The sequence below is a fragment of the Nicotiana tomentosiformis genome, chromosome 3, assembly GCF_000390325.3.
Source record: "Nicotiana tomentosiformis chromosome 3, ASM39032v3, whole genome shotgun sequence".
NCBI lineage: Eukaryota > Viridiplantae > Streptophyta > Magnoliopsida > Solanales > Solanaceae > Nicotiana > Nicotiana tomentosiformis.
In genome coordinates this window covers 49669867-49686907 of record NC_090814.1, presented here as the reverse complement: position 1 = coordinate 49686907, position 17041 = coordinate 49669867, and the positions used below count along the sequence as shown (strand labels likewise).

Sequence of the window (17041 nt, the reverse complement as noted above, 5' to 3'; positions counted from 1 at the left end):
CCTTGATTCCTTTGCCATTCCATAGTGTCACCCTCATCCCGTATCTCGATTGTCAAGCCTTACTAAGCTGCCTTGCCTCTCTCAAAGCCTTGGCCATCACTTGCCCATTTTTCCTTATGCCTGGGTGTTAGCTCGCACACCTTATCTTTGAAAAACTCTTGTTGCCTCATGACAACACTCTTTTTCTCAAGCCAAGCTCAAAGAGGTGGACCCCTAACAAACTACCCGCGCCGTTTGAAACTCGACATCCTCATCAAGGCCAACTCAATTTATGAGTCTTAAAAGGTTGACAAGCAATACCCCTTGGCCTATCTCCGATTCTGCCACAATTGCATTGACCCCAGCCACTTGGTTTTCACTAGTCATTGCCTCCAATGCAACCCTCTTATCTGCAGCAGTCATTGCATTTAACATTGCCTTCTTTGGACAGTCACTTGCTCGATACGGCCCATCACAAATGAAACAACCACTGAATTTGGTGCCCTTCTCCTTGCCTTTTGAAATTCTAGCCTCTTACTTACCCTTCCCCGTGTCTTCATTAGCATGGTTATTCTCATATTTCTTCCAATCATCTGCCTTGTCCTTCTTTCTGTTGTTGGACTTTGAAGCAAAATATTCTTCACCTAAGTGAAAATCACCCAATGCATCTGACGCTGTCACAATCTTGCAAGGTTTTGAATATTCTGCCCACACAATTCCTACCGTGCCCATTGTTGCAGCCCGCTCATGAAGTTATGCAATTTTTCTTCCTCTGACATATTGCTTTTGCTCAGTATCAAAGAACTAAATTTTTTGACGTATGCTCTCACTAATCCGGTATGCCTCAACCTTTTTAATTTATCTCTAGAAATCCAAGATGTATTGCTAGGAAGGAACTTATCCTTCAACTCTTTTTAAAGCAGCTCCCACAACTCAATCTTTAGTCTGCCCATACTTCATCTTCAGCCACACAAGTGCGCCGCCACAACTTAGTGTCTTCACTCAAATACATGCTAGTCAAGGTTACTTTCTCCTTTTCATCTTGCATATGAATAACGTGAAAGTACTGCTCCATATCCCAAAGAAAATTCTCCAATTCACGTGCACTCCTTGTACTACCAACTGCCTTAGGTTCAGAAATATTTACCTCGAGACAATCAACACCACGTTGAGGAGAATCTTCGCCCATAGTATGTCGCAACACCACCGTCCCGCTTTTCAGATCTGCATTCTCTTGACTTAGCCTTGCTAATTTTGCCTCAAGTAGGCAGGCCTTGTCACGAGGGTCTGAATTTTGCCACCTTCAGTGACATTTCCAATTAATGTCTCCAATTTCGTTAGCCTTTCCCGCAATTCATTGTTACAATCAGCCATGTTCCCAAACAAGACCATAAAATCTGCCACTGATCGCCATGCCTCTGTCACGAACCTGCTCTACTCTGATACCAGTTGTCACGAGTCTGATGTTTTCCACCAAAACCAGCATGTGCAATAGTCAAGCCTTACCACAAAACTTAGCCAAAATTTCAGCAACTTTGGACTTAGAATATTTTTAGGCAGCTTTCAACGTAGAGTCTTATGAACAATTTAGGGCATGAAATTAAGTAAAGACAACAATAAATAAACAAGAACACAAGGCACAATATACATGAAACTGTTTTCTCAACTTTGTATTTAATTCGAGCATACAAATGATGGTAGGCTATAACTATGTATTTTGGCCACTATTTGTATTCTAATTTGCTGCACTTTACTGATGTTTGAGTGCTAAATGGTAGTAAATTGCTCTGAATATTTGATTTATATTCTTGCAAGAGAAATTTCGGGCTACAATGGTTTTCGAAATCGTTTTGAGCTGATATGGAATGTTGGGGCCAAGTAAAAGATTATGGAGTACATTGGAAGCTCATTCAAGGATCAACGGAGGTTCGCGTATTTAAAAAGAAGAAATAAAACGAGAGCAGAAAATGGCCCAGGTGCGCGGCCGCGCACTGGGCCGCACAAGTCAGGCAGAAACTTTCAAATGTGTGCGGCCAGATGTGTGGTTACCTGCCCAGGTGAGCGGCCGCGCATGTCCCTCTGAGGAAACATTCTGCAGGGCTAAATTCATAATTTCAGGGGCGACTTTCTTTGACCTATATGAAGCCCAGCTCGTCTAAAAAGAGGGTATCTTGATGGGGGGAAGGAATTTGCAAGGGAGGAGAATACGGAAGCAACAGGAAATCGATATACTTGATCAAATTCACTTAATACGAAAGTTTGGGCAGAATTTGGGAATTGTAATGTCTTCCTGTTCTTTTAGTACCCTCGTTTTTTATACTTTCTTCGTTATGGAGTAAATCTCCTTAGGGTTGTTTACGGATATTGTGAATTAATCCTTGTTTTGGGTTTTACGCTATGTTAATTGCCCGACTTTAATGAAGGAGTTCTTAATTAAATTGCAAGGCTTATTGTAGTCTTACCTTAATCGAAAGAGAAGTTTACTGCTATTGGCTTTGTGTTATCTTGATGGGGTTGATTTTACATCTCTTCTAAGTAATCTAAAGAGCTTAAGGAGTTATTGATTTACCCAGTCCATGAGAATAATCGAGAGGTGTTTTCCGAAAGATCGTTCATTCACTAATTTTGTGCATACATTCATAGGGCCTATTATAGGGTTACCTAAGGGAATCAAATTCATTCGAAAGAAGAAGCTAAATCTTTGAAGTAGCCTAATCATCTGTTGAAATCGAAAGAATCAATAGAAGTTAAGAGTAAATCTAGCATAGAGTTACCCAGAACAATAGTTGATCACATATCTTGTCATCACCCTTCCTTCTCTCATTGATATTCCTTCATTTTTACTAATCATTTGGGTATCATCAGTTTCTTACAGCTGATAATCGTAGTTTATTTGTAGTCAATAATAACATAAATCAAAAGGTTGATTATCCTGGATAGTGTTAAGCTGAAGAATTAATAGAACATTATTGACACCAATCCATATGGAGATGATTCGATACTATACTATCTTTGACTAGCGAGCCCAAGTTTATACGCCGGTTTTGCGCTCGTCAAATTTTGGTGTCGTTGCCGGGGATTAGCGACTAATAGTGTTTAAATTAGTTTTCAATACTAATTCAGGAACTACAATATTTTATTTTATTTTCTTTTTTTATGCTCTTTTTATCTATGTGCAGGCAACATGGTAAGTTCAGTGGTGTATGACTCGATCCTCTTCAAAGGACCTGGTGCCATACGACCCAGAGTTGGACAAACACCTGAGGCAGCTGAAAAGAGAGAAATGAGCGAGTGGATTGTTGTTGGGTCAGCTTTTAACTCAGGATAAAATGGTAAACAATTAAGAGATAGTAGACCTAGCTACCAGAAAGGCAACTCAGCAATAAGAAGCTCGGTTAGCAGCTGAAGCGACCCGCAGAATTTCTGATGAAACGGTTGATGGAGAGCGAAGACTCAACCCCAACCGAATTATTGAGGATGCCTTTGAAAATACAGGACCTAGGCCTAGGATATCACTGGGCGATTATGCTAGACCGGTGTACAACCAATAACAATCTAGTGTGAGGCCTCCACCCATCAATGCGAACAATTTTGAACTCAAACAAGGAATCATCCAAACTATTCAGAATAACTGCATCTTCAGAGGTAAATCCAATGAAGATCCCAACAACCATCTGATGGACTTTGATGAAATAATGAACACATTTTGCTACAATGGAGCATCACATGATGCTATATACCTCAGAGCATTGCTGTTCTCGCTGAAGGATGATGCAAAGCAATGGCTGAGAAGTTTGCCTATAGGGTCAATCCATATGTGGGAGGAGATGACTGCCAAGTTTTTGGAAAAATATTTCTCGGCTGCAAAGACGGGAAGGATAAGAAAGGAGATTCATAATTTTAGCCAAGGCGAAGGGGAGACAGTGTTCGAAGCATGGGAAAGATTTAAGGAGCTGCTGCGGAGATTCCCTCATAACGGAATGGAGCAATAGATGAAACTTCAGGACTTTTGGGACGGTTTAAACCCGTCATTAAGGAGATTTCTAAATAATAAAGTTGAAGGCCCTCTGATGAAGAAATCTCCAAAAGAGATTGTTACTCTCTTGAATGAACTATCTGAAGATGCAGATCGATGGTCCACAGACCAAGGGGATCAAAAACATATGCAGGGGTGCACCAATTAGAATCGACTGTAGCAATGCAGGCCCAAATTATAGCAATGGCTAAGGACATCAAGCAATTGACTTTGGCTCAGGTGCAAACTCAACTACATGTGGGTTGTGATATCTGTGGGATGGGACACCCTACACACGAGTGTCAAGCTACAGCTGAGGAGGTCAACGCAGTGGGAAATTTTAATAGAGGGAACTACCAAGGTGGGAACAATTTTAATGCTATGGGTCAAAGACATCCGGGTTTTTCGTGGAGTTCACCAAATGGGAGCTTGAATTCATGGCAGCAAAGTAATCTCAGACCACAAGGTCAGGGACTACTAGGTTTTCAGAACCAGCAGAGGCAGCAATACCAGTCACCGCAGCAAAATCAGTCAAATATGGAAGATCTCATGAAGGCATTTATCAACAAAACAGGTGAAATATTCGAGACTCAGGGTATAGCTATCCGGAACTTAGAAAGGCAGATGGGACAGATTGCAAATTTGTTGTGTGAGAGGGCTCCTGGGACTCTTCCATCCGACACTGAAAAGAACCCGAAGAAAACAATCAAAGCAGTATCTTTGAGAAGCGGAAGAGAATTGACTAATCCAATAGTAAAGGCTAAATCGTAAGTTGTCGATAAGCAGACTGAGACACTATCAGAGGAAAAGAATGAAGAGCAAAAGAGTCAGAATAGCGGGGTGCAACAAGAAATTGAAGAAAGTAGACACATGCCAGCTCTACCTTTCCCTCAAAAAATGAAGCGGGAGAAACTTGACAAGTGTTTTGGGCGATTCTTGGAGATGCTTAAACAACTTTATATGAACATACCGTTCACAGAAGTACTCACTCAGATGCCCGCTTATGCAAAGTTCTTGAAGGAGATCCCGTCTAGCAAGAGAAAATTGGAAGAGACAACAATGGTTAAGCTGAATGCCCACTGCAGTGCTATATTGCAAAGCAAAATTCCTTAGAAGTGTGGGGACCCAGGAAGCTTCACCATACTATGCTCGTTGGGGAGTGAAAAGTTTGACAAAGCTCTCTGTGTTTCAGGTGCGTCTATTAATCTAATGCCTCTGTCTGTATTCAAGAAACTGGAAGGTGAACTTGGAGTGATCAAGTCAATACCAGTGTCCCTACAACTGGCCGACCATACCACCATTCTACCTGAGGGAATCATCAAAGATATTCTAGTGCGGGTGGACAAGTTTGTGTTCCCTGTCGATTTTATTGTGGTGGATATGGAGGTGAACAAAGAGGTATCTCTATGGAGGTGAACAAAGAGGTATCTTTAATTCTAGGGAGACTATTTATGTGTACAGGTATAGCCATCCTGGATATTTATGAGGGGCAGCTTATGCTTAGAGTGGGAACTGAGAAGTTAGTGTTACAGATAAAGAGAATGATGAAATACCCCTGTGATGAGGTATCTGCCTACTCGTGTTTCAAGCTAGATATCATTGGGAAGCTGGCTGAGAAGTACAAGTCTGATAAGCTTGTGGGGGATACTCTAGAGAGGTGTATTACCCAGTCTGTCATAGTGGATGATGAAGATCCTGAAGTAAAGAAAGAGGCTGAAGCTCTTGAAACGGAGGAGAAAATGGTTGATGAGGAGAAAATAAAATAGGAGGCTTCTAAGCCCAATGTGGAATTGAAAGTCCTCCCCATTCACTTGAAATATGCTTTTCTTGAAACTAACAACTTTCCTGTGATTATTTCGGCTGATTTGACAGGTACATAGGAGCAAAAACTGGTGGAGCTGTTGTCAAAGTACAAGAAGGCCATTGGTTGGAGCATAACTGATATTCAAGGAATCAGTCAAGCCATATGCATGCACAAAATCCTGCTGGAAGAAAATAGCAAGTCAGTGGTGCAACATCAATGCAAACTTAACAAAATTTTGGAGGAGGTAGTGCACAAGGAGATCATCAAATTGCTAGATGCAGGAGTATTGTTTCCCCATCTCTGACAGCCAGTGGACCAGTCCAGTGCAGGTTGTACCCAAAAAGGGGGGCATGACAGTGGTAAAAAATGAAGATAATGAATTAATCCCCACGATAACAGTCACAGGGTGGAGAATATGCATTGATTATAGAAGGCTGAATGAGGCAACAAGGAAAAACCACTTTCCACTCCCCTTTATTGATCAAATGCTCGAGAAGGTGGCTGGACACGGATGTTACTGCTTTGTGGATGGGTATTCAGGCTACAATCAGATACCAATTGCCCCAGAAGATGTTGAGAAAACCACTTTCACTTGCCCGTCAGGTATTTTTGCTTATAGGAGGATGCCGTTTGGGCTATGTAATGCACCTACCACTTTTCAGAGGTGCATGACATCTATATTCTCCGACTTAAATGGGAAATGTCTTGAGGTATTCATGGATGATTTCACCCTTTTCGGTGATGACTTTGAGGATTGTTTGATAAATTTAAAGCTCGTGCTTGAACGTTGTGAAGCTACTCACTTGGTTCTTAACTGGGAGAAGTGTCACTTCATGGTAAAGGAGGGAATTGTCCTGGGCCACAAGGTAACTGCGCATGGAATTGAGGTTGACAAAGCTAAAGTGGGTGTTATTGCTAGTCTCCCTCCCCCGACTTCGGTGAAGAGCATAAGAAGCTTCTTGGGACACGCTGGGTTTTATAGGAGGTTTATAAAAAACGTTTCCAGCATTACCAAGCCATTGACACAATTGCTAGCAAATGATGCCAAGTTTATTTTCAATGTGGAGTGCTTAAGAGCATTTGAGTTGATAAAAGAAAAGGCTTGTGAGTGCTCCTATTATGGTGACACCTGATTGGAGTCAGCCTTTTGAGATAATGTGTGATGCGAGTAATGTAGCTGTGGGAGCATTTCTGGGGCAACGAAGAGATAAAATGTTCAGACCCATCTATTATGCAAGCAGGAAATTGAATGATGCTCAAGTAAATTATGCCACTACTGAAAATGAGTTTTTTGCTGTGGTCTTTGCTTTTGACAAGTTTAGATCATACCTGGTGGGAAGCAAGGTAATTGTACACACTGATCACTCAGCATTGAAATACCTGTTGAGTAAAAAATAATCCAAGCCACGTCTGATGCGGTGGGTGTTGTTGCTCCAAGAGTTTGATTTTGAAATAAAAGACAAGAAGGGCATAGAAAATGAAGTCGCAGATCATCTATCTCGGCTTGAGAAGCCTCTAGTTAAAACAGTCGAAATGAGGGAAGAGTTCTCTAATGAGCATAGTTTTTCCATAGTAGTGGTTTCTGAAAGGCTGCCATGGTATGCAGATATAGCCAACTTTTTGGCTAGTGGATGGTTACCCCATGACCTCACTTGTGATCAAAGAAGAAAGCTTCAGGGTGAGGTAAAAATTTATTTTTGGGATGACCCATTCTTGTTTAAACTGTGTGCAGATGGGGTGATTAGACAATGTGTACCTGAAGGAGAAATGGCAAGCATTCTATCTCATTACCATGATGGAGCAGTTGAAGGTCACTATGGTGGAAATCACACTGCAGCAAAGGTCATGGAAGTCGGGTTCTTTTGGCCTGCTCTGTACAAAGATGCACGACCGTATGTAGATTCATGTGATAAGTGTCAGAGAGTAGGTAATATTAGCAAGAAGGATGAAATACCGCTCAACTCCATTCTGGTATGTGAAATTTTGACGTTTGGGGCATCGACTTCATGGGTCCGTTCCCAACGTCGCATTCTTATGAGTATATCCTAGTAGCCGTTGACTACGTCTCTAAATGGGTTGAAGCAATCCCTACTAGGACCAATGATGCTCGGGTGGTGTGTGAATTTCTTAGAAAAAACATTTTTACCCGCTTTGGGACACCTCGAGTGATCATCAGTGACAATGGGCCACACTTTGTGAATAAGCAGTTTGCTGCACTACTGTCTAAGTATGGGGTCACACACAAAACAGGAACACTATACCATGCCTAAACTAGTGGGCAAGTTGAAGTGGCTAATCGGGAACTAAAGCGAATTCTTGAAAAGACGGTTAGTGCTTCTCGAAAAGACTGGTCTGTCAAATTGGATGAAGTACTATAAGTGTATAGAACTACGTTCAAAACAACCATAGGGACTTCACCATTCAAATTAGTGTATGGCAAGTCGTGTCACTTACTTGTTGAGATAGAACATAAGGCTTATTGGGCAATTAAGATACTTAATCTTGATCTTAGTTTTGCAGGTGATCACAGGTTAGAGCAGATGAATGAATTGGAAGAGTTCAGACTGGATGTGTATGAAAGTGCACGGATCTTCAAGGAAATGACTAAAAAGTGGCATGATCGTCTGATTAAGCCAAAGGAGTTTCATGAAGGGGACAAAGTCTTACTATACAACAGTAGACTCAGACTATTTCCCGAAAAATTTAAGTCTAGATGGACAGGACCGTATGTGGTGAAGCATGTATCACCATATAAAGCGATTGAGATCCAGAACCAAGAGGAACGGAAAGCTTCAAAGTAAATGGGCACAGACTGAACCGTATCTTGCTGGAGGATTTGCACAGCAATCCTCGAGCATCAAAATCAACTGAGGATGTCCGGTTGAGTCAAGCTGATGACTATAACTCAGAACTACCTCGGACCTTTCTGCTAGCTAGATTTTTCTTTTCTTTTTACTGCACATTTGTGCACAACATCAAATAGATAGCAGTTAGTGTGTATTATGACGTAGTAGTTATTAATCGAAAAAAGGGCAAACGTGCGAGGCCGCGCACTGACCGCACATATGGCCGCCTACTTTAAGGACCCCACTGCCAACCGTACATGGCCACGCATCGACCGTGCACAGGGCCACACAATTTTGACCCCCCACTGCCTCACGTGCGCGGCCGCGCACCGACCGCGCACAGGTAAGTAATTTTTTTTTTCTATTCTTCTTTTTGCCTCCCCCCTTTTCTTTCTTTCCACAAACATATCTCCTATTCTACAAACCCCCATTCCGACCCCCATTCTACAAACCCCCCAATCTCAAATTTCCCCCAACCTAACCCTCCCCCCTTCTCTCTTCTCTTCTCTACATAACCCATACTTAATTGAAGTGTATTCTTCCTTCCTCTTCCCAACCCAAATTTCCTCCAGTTCCCTTCAGGTAAGTGCCATGCTTTTCCCTCTTAATTTCTTTTATTTTCTTTTTTTCTCCTTGACTTGTAGAGATTCTGTTGAGTTATACCTGTTTTGTGTTGAGGTACTAGTTAAATTTTACCATGATGGGTTGGGTATGACATTGGTGTAGTTTTGTCCAAATTGGGGGCTAAATATTTGTTGTTTGGGAGTTTGGGTGAACTAGGCACATCGGGTGTTTGTTTAAATGCTCCTATGAATTTGAGAATCTAATTTAGTGACCAAGTATGCTGGTGAAGTTTGAGTAGCCACTATTGGGTAACATATCGTGCTTTTAGCTGATGTTGGTGTTTGTTTTAGGTATGACACCATCCAAGAAACGAAGAGCCACATGTGACTCCTCCAGTGGTCAAGCTGGCTCATCCCGACTGCGAGTTTTTGCAAATGCGCGACCATTTGATAATACCAAGTTTGTATCCAGTGCCGCCCAGGATCACTTCTGTAAAAAGTCACCGAAGAAACCCATTCCGGAAAGGGGAATTGATATGGGGTCCCTCCAAAATGACTGCCCAAACATGTATCATGAATTAGTCCGGTGAGGGTTGGGGATATTTTTTGAAGAACCACACGAAGCAAATTTGATAGTTGTTCGGGAGTTTTCAAACTGCCCGAAACATGTTAACCATATCTGCACGGTTCAAAAGAAGAGTGTGGACGCATCTGTAAAGGCCATTCGGAGGGCCTACCATTTGCCACTGTTTGGGAAAAATCCTGATGCAGAAGACTATTATGACACATATAGCAGGGAACCACCTACATGGCAATTGTTCTTCAGAATAATTTGTGTGCCCAACAGGGAGGTAGTGTGGCTTACGCCGGGGCGAAAGTTTCATTCGGCATCGCTGACCTTTGAAGGGAAGTGTTGGCTCCACATCATAAATAGTCGCCTGCTGTCGTCCTCCAATACCACTGAGGTGAATGGTCCCCGGGTTGCTCTAATCTGGTATTTTCTCAATGGCCACGATTTTGATATGGCTAAGGTTATTCATGGTGAAATGTTCATTCGTTGTCATGTGCAAAGGTATGGGTTCTTCTTCCCATCCTTAATCACAAAGTTGTGCCATCGGGCACGTGTACCTGAAGACAGAGACTTGGATGGGAAAGTGAAAAGAGAACAAAAGTTCTGGACTGATAAAGTAATAATTGGGAAGGACCCTGTTGGGCCTGTTGAGGCGAACAATGATGAGTCTGATACATCAGAAGAGGGTAATGAAGTGCAAGATGATGATATGGCTGCTTCACCACCGCATGAGCAGGTTGTTGAGGGAACCTCAGTCGTCCAATTGGACACAAGAATGAGGGCATTAAAGCTGGAAATAGCGGGGATGCGTACTTCTGTCACAGACTTGGGAGGTCGAGTCGATGTCATGTCTACCCAAAATGCCAAATCTGAGCGAAATATCATGGCATGGTTGGGTGCGCTTGGCCAAGCTTGCCATCTGGACCACGACACTGTCTCCTACACGGACTGACTCTATCAGGGAGGTTTCTTCGCCATACATTTTTCTTTGTGTGACATGAGGACATGCTACAATTTAGAGTGTGGGGTGGGGATATATTGTATATATCTTGTATGTATGTATGTATGTATGTATGTATGTATGTATGTATGTATGTATGTATGTAGTAATGTATATTAATTTTAATTTCTTTGGTGAGTTGAGTACTGTTAGTTAAAAAAAAACAATTTCGACTTTTCCCGACGATGGATATCATTCGACGGGTTTCTTGTGGGATTAAAGTCGGAAGAAAAAAATAAAAATAAAAATAAATGCAAAAAGATTTTCTTGTGTAGTTAGTGTAGTAATTCCCCCTTGGTTTTTCTTTGTGCCGCGGTTATTTTTCAAGGGTTTCATTTGAACCGGGTGTAGTTAGATTAGTTTATTTTAGCAATGAAAACCCTTGTGCTATGAGTTGGAATGAAAACAAGGTCTCTTCGTTACGCCTTGAGAATAGTGAGTGCTTTAGTGTGACGCTTAGGCTCAGGTTTTTGACTCTTGTATAAGTGCCTTAAATTGTTTGTTGCTTAACTTTGCTTAACTGCTTCGACTAGAGTGTCTTGACAGTATGATCCTGAGTGAGTATGTGCCATATGTGTGTGAGTTTTTTTTTATGATTCTGTGCACTGCATTTGATGTCTAGAACTTGCCCAGTGTGTCTACAAAGCGAAATAGTAGTCTTGTTCAGTCTTGAAAGTGATATAGGTGTTTCTTTGTTGAGCCAGGGATACACTTTTACCACCTAATTATTATGTATCTTAGTTAACCCCTTTGAGCCTGTAATCCTATTTTATTGGAAACCATATTATAGGCCTTACCCTTTTGTTTGAATTGATCATCTATTTGAACCTTTCACCTCCCTTGAGCACGTAAAATTGTGACGAACTGTGTAGAAGTTAAAGTGTGGTGTGGTTGGGTTGACTTTTGAGTGAAACTATTGAAATAAGGAGAAAGGTGCAATGTTTTGAAAAAGGAAGAGTCACCTGAACTGAAAAAAAAATAAAGAGTTGTATAGTTGAGAAATAGTGGTGACTTTTGATGTAAATGTGCTTAAACAGGGGGAGTTAATGCATGTTGATATACATGTGGAGTAGGATGTGACATAAGTGTGGGGTTCAACTGGTAAAGTGTTGGTATTAAAGTGCTTAGGGAGGTGTATTCACTCTTATATCTAAATGTATCCTACCCGTCCCGTAGCCTACATTACAACCAGTAAAAGTCCTACTTGATCCTTGACTGAATGAGCTCAATTAGTAGAGTAGTACACTACGGGCAAGCCTATGGTGCATCTTTTATGGCACATGAATATCATTTCTGAGAGTGAGTGAATTCTTTCTATCTTGAGTTCCTAAGCGTTCTTGAATTTTATTGTATGAAGAACTACTTTCTTTTGTGTGAGAGGGTACTTGTTTCACGAAGGAAAGGTAAGTCTTGATCTCTATGTTGGAGTAAGTGAGTAAGTTGTGAATAATACCTGGTGTTTGTGAGTAAATTCTAAAGGTGAAGATGTTACACTATTGTTCTTAATCTATATTAAATATTCTTGGTATAATGAGTGAGTGAAGTCGCATAGTGAGGTTGCATTTATGTAAAGGTGGTTTAATTGCTCGAGGACGAGCAATGGCTCAAGTATGGGGTGTTGATGGTAGGCTATAACTATGTGTTTTGGCCACTATTTGTATTCTAATTTGCTGCACTTTACTGATGTTTGAGTGCTAAATGGTAGTAAATTGCTCTGACTAATTGATTTATATTCTCGCAGGAGAAAATTCGGGCTACAATGGTGTTCGGAATCGTTTTGAGCTAATATGGAATGTTGGGGCCAAGTAAATGATTATGGAGTACATTGGGAGCTCATTCGAGGATCAACGGAGGTTCGCGCATTTAAAAAGAAGAAATAAAACGAGAGTAGAAAATGGCCCAGGTTGCCCGGCCGCACACTGGGCCGCGCAAGTCAGACATAAACTTTCGAATGTGCGCGGCCAGATGCGCGGTCACCTGCCCAGGTGCGCGGTCGCGCACGTCCCCCCGAGGAAATATTCTGCAGGGCTAAATTCGTAATTTTAGGGGCGACATTCTTTGACCTATATGAAGCCCAACTCATCTAAAAAGAGGGTATCTTGATGGGGGGAAGGAATTTGCGAGGGAGGAGAAGACGGAAGCAACGAGAAATCGATATACTTAATCAAATTCACTCAATACGAAAGTTTGGGCGGCATTACGAAATTGTAATGTCTTCTTGTTCTCCTAGTACTCTCGTTTTGTATACTTTCTTCGTTATGGAGTAAATCTCCTTAGGGTTGTTGGCGGATGTTGTGAATTAATCCTTGTTTTGGGTTTTACTGTATGTTAATTACCCGACTTTAATGAAGGAGTTCTTAATTGAATTGCAAGGCTTATTGTAGTCTTACTTTAATCGAAAGAGACGTTTACTGCTATTGGCTTTGTGTTATCTTGATGGGGTTGATTTTACGTCTCTTTTAAGTAATCGAAATAGCTCAAGGATTTATTGATTTACCCAGTCCATGAGAATAATCGAGAGGTATTCTCCGAAAGATCGTTCATTCACTAATTTTGTGTATACATTCATAGGGCATGTTATTGGGTTACCTAAGGGAATCAAATTCATTCAGAAGAAGAATCTAAATCTTTGAAGTAGCCTAATCATCTGTTGAAATCGAAAGAATCGATAGAAGTTAAGAGTGAATCTAGCATAGAGTTACCGAGAATAATAGTTGATCACATATCTTGTCATCACCCTTCCTTCTTTCATTGATATTCCTTTATTTTTACTAATCATTTGGGTATCATCAGTTTCTTACAGATGATAATCGTAGTTTATTTGTAGTCAACAATAATATAAATCAAAAGGTTGATTATCCTGGATAGTGTTAAGCTAAAGTATTAATAGAACATTAGTGAAACCAATCCATGTGGAGACGATTCAATACTATACCATGTTTGACTAGCGAGCCCAAGTTTATACGTCGGTTTTGCACTCGTCAACAAAGAAACTCAAACTCAAAGTACAATGTCGTGTATAAAAAACTACTCTTAGTCTTAGGCATTTTTACTCTTGAAAACAGACTTATGAACTCTTTCCTAACTCTAACATATACTCCCACACATTTTTACAAGCATAAGGGTGATGCACATTTATAGATCATATGACCTCCGTTTACCTTTACACTTGTCGCTCTTAGGCTTAGACACTTGTCCCACACAATTCATTATTTTAGCCTAATGTAGTTGATATATTCCAACTACTAGGATCATGCTAAGATAATGGAAATAAGGCTCCAAAAACGTTCTAGTAACCACCTGCCAGATTTGAGCAAAAGCAACTGCTGCCCATGTGCACATCATGCTCTCACTGATACTGTATGCCTCAACCTTTTCCGTTTATCTCTAGCAATACAAGATGTATTGCTAGGAAGGAACTGATCCTTTAACTTCTTTAGAAGCCGCTCCCACGACTCAATCTTCGGTTTGCCCATACTTTCATCTTCAGCCACATGAGTGCGCCACCACAACTTAGCATCTTCACTCAAATATATGCTAGTCAAGGTTAATTTTTCCTTTTCATCTTGTACACGAATAGCATGAAAGTAATGCTCCATATCTCAAAGAAAATTCTCCAATTCACTTGCACTCCTTGCACTACCAAATGCCTTAGGTTCAGGAATTTTTACCTTGAGACGATCAACACCACATTGAGGAGCATCCTCGCCCGCAACGCGTCACAATACAATCGTCTCGCTTTTCATATCCGCATTCTCTTGACTTAACCTTGCCAATTTTGCCTCAATATAGGCAAGCTTTGTCACGAGGGTCTAAATTTCGCCACCTTCAGAAATATTTTCAATCAATATCTCCAGTTTCGTTAGCCTTTCCCGTAGTTCATTGTTACCACCGGCCATGTTCTCAAACAAGACTACGAAATCTGCAATTGATCATCGTGCCTCCGTCATGAACATACTCCGCTCTAATACCAGCTATCATATGTCTGATTTTCATCTGCCAAAACCAGCATGTGTGGTAGTCAGGCCACACACCCAACTTTAACTTTCTCACAACACTTAGCCAAAATTTCAGCAACTTTGGACTTAGAATATTTTTAGGCAGCTTTCAATGTAGTAAGTTTTATGAACAATTTAGGGCACGAAATTAAGTAAGGAAACAGTAAATAAACAAGAATACAAAGAACAATATACACAAAACTCTTTCCCAACTTTGTATTTAACTCGAGCACACAAAAAAATTCAAACTCAAAGTACAATACCGTGTACAAAAGACCACTCTTGATCTTCAGATTTTATCACACAGACTACTCTTTGGCTTAGGCGTTTTCACTCTTGAAAACGGACTTAGGAACTCTTTACTAGCTCTAACTTGTATTCCCACACGTTTTTACAAGCATAAGGGTGCTGCATGTTTATAAATCATGTGACAACCCTTTGTCTTTACACTTGCCGCTCTTAAACTTAGACACTTGTTCTACACAATCCACTATTTTAGCCTAATGTAGTTGACATCTCCCAGCTACTAGGATCATGCTAAGATAATGGAAATAAGGCTCCAAAAATATTATGGTAACCACCTGCCAAATCTGAACAAAAGCCAATTGCTGCGCATGTGCACAACATGTGCCTTGTAACCGCCATTGACTTGGTCAAGCTGAAGCTTGCTGCACATGTGCGTGCCTTGACTTGAATCAGGCGCTAATGTCTTGCTCTCAGGTGCATTGAAGCCACATCAAGCCTTTGCCAATGCTCATACACATAGCCCTTTGTCACGCCCCAATGTCATGACAAGTCTATCTTGCGCGCATGTCTTCATTGCACTTAGCCTGCCCTTGCCCACTTCGTTTTTGCCTTGCCATAGCATCATTGCCTCACGCCTTGATGCCTTTGCCATGCCATAGTGTCACCCACAATCTGCATCTCGATTGTCAAGCCTTGCCTCCTTCAAAGCCTTGGCTATTACTTGCCCGTTTTCCCTTGTGCCTTGGTGTTAGCTCGCACACCTTAGCTTTGCAACACTCCCTCGTGACAACACTCTTGTTGTCAAGCCAAGCTCAAAGATGCGGACCCCTAACAAGATGTTACCTTACTTTTACCCCAAATATTCCTAAAGTTTGCATTGTTCTTGTTTACGTATCAAACAAACCGGCTCATAATTGTATTTGTTAAAGACTGAGAAATAGTTTGCTAGATGAAAACGTTCAACCTCTGCTGAATATATAATAATAGAAGCGAACAAAATCAATCAATGGATAAATTGGTCAGTGCAACAAAATTTTGGCCATTTTTAGGATTTTAATTTCTTGTTAAGAAAAAAATAATGAATTAAGAAAGCTTTTATGCGCTATCTGTTCGATTTTATATGGTAATAGTACTACGTGAATCAAACAATCTTTTTCTTTCACTATGTTTTTCATATATTTTAATTATTAGAAATTATGATATATAAATTCAATTTTTCAAAAATAAAAAATTTAATGTTTGAATTGAGATAGAAAATTACTCCATCCGTTCCAATTTATGTGAATCTGTTTGATTGGACACGGAATATAAGAAAAAATGAAGACTTTTAGAATTTGTGGTCCTAAACAAGTCAAAAATGGGCCTAGAATATTTGTGTGGTTATAAAAGCTTCTCATTTAGGGTACAATTGTAAATTTAAGCTAAATTATTACCAAATTTAGAAATATGTTATTTTTTTTTGGAACGGACAAAAAAAGTAAATATGTTCACGTAAATTAGAATTGGAAAGATAATTTGATCTCGTATTCACCAACCTAACGAATCCTTCTTGAAACGGAGGAAGTAATTATTGGGTCAAATACATAGACGGTCTCTTAAAATTGTCACTTTTCATTTAAACACATTGATGGTTGCTAGAAATGTACAAAATAGATATTTACTTTTACACACTTTACGTATATCAAGACGACGACAACAACAACAACCCAGTAGAATTTCACTAATGGAGTCTGAGGAGGGTAGTGTGTACGCAGACTTTACCCCTACCCAAAGGAGTAGGGAGACTGTTTCCGAAAGACACTCGGCTCAAGAAAACAAAAAGATAAAACGACAAGAGGAAACAACATTAGTATCACCACAACAATTATAGAAAAAATAGGAACAGAAGAAAGAAGAGAAAACAACAAATTTTTTCCTATTTTACCCACAGTATTTATTATCATTTCAAATTATTTTCTCAAATTCAATAAAATAGGCATGAATTAATACGTGTAACATGATAAATTATGCAATTCATTT

The 17041-nt window shown here is 40.4% G+C and overlaps 1 protein-coding gene across 1 annotated transcript; it reads left to right on the top strand.

The window, feature by feature from the left end:
• Positions 1–4111: 4111 nt before the first annotated feature.
• On the top strand, positions 4112–5760 carry LOC117273606 (uncharacterized). The gene is made up of 4 exons (XM_070198393.1): positions 4112–4708; positions 4781–5078; positions 5187–5392; positions 5488–5760. Exons 1-4 carry the CDS (start codon positions 4112–4114, stop codon positions 5758–5760), a joined length of 1374 nt encoding a protein of 457 aa, XP_070054494.1.
• The last annotated feature ends 11281 nt before the right edge of the window (positions 5761–17041 follow it).

Bases quoted from the DNA above. Each gene is read 5' to 3' on its own strand.
- LOC117273606 (XM_070198393.1), top strand. From the start codon at position 4,112: ATGGTCCACAGACCAAGGGGATCAAAAACATATGCAGGGGTGCACCAA. The intron at 4,709-4,780 runs GTATCTTTGAGA...GTCGATAAGCAG, and splicing joins CGAAGAAAACAATCAAAGCA to ACTGAGACACTATCAGAGGA. The intron at 5,393-5,487 runs GTATCTCTATGG...TATGAGGGGCAG, and splicing joins ATATGGAGGTGAACAAAGAG to CTTATGCTTAGAGTGGGAAC.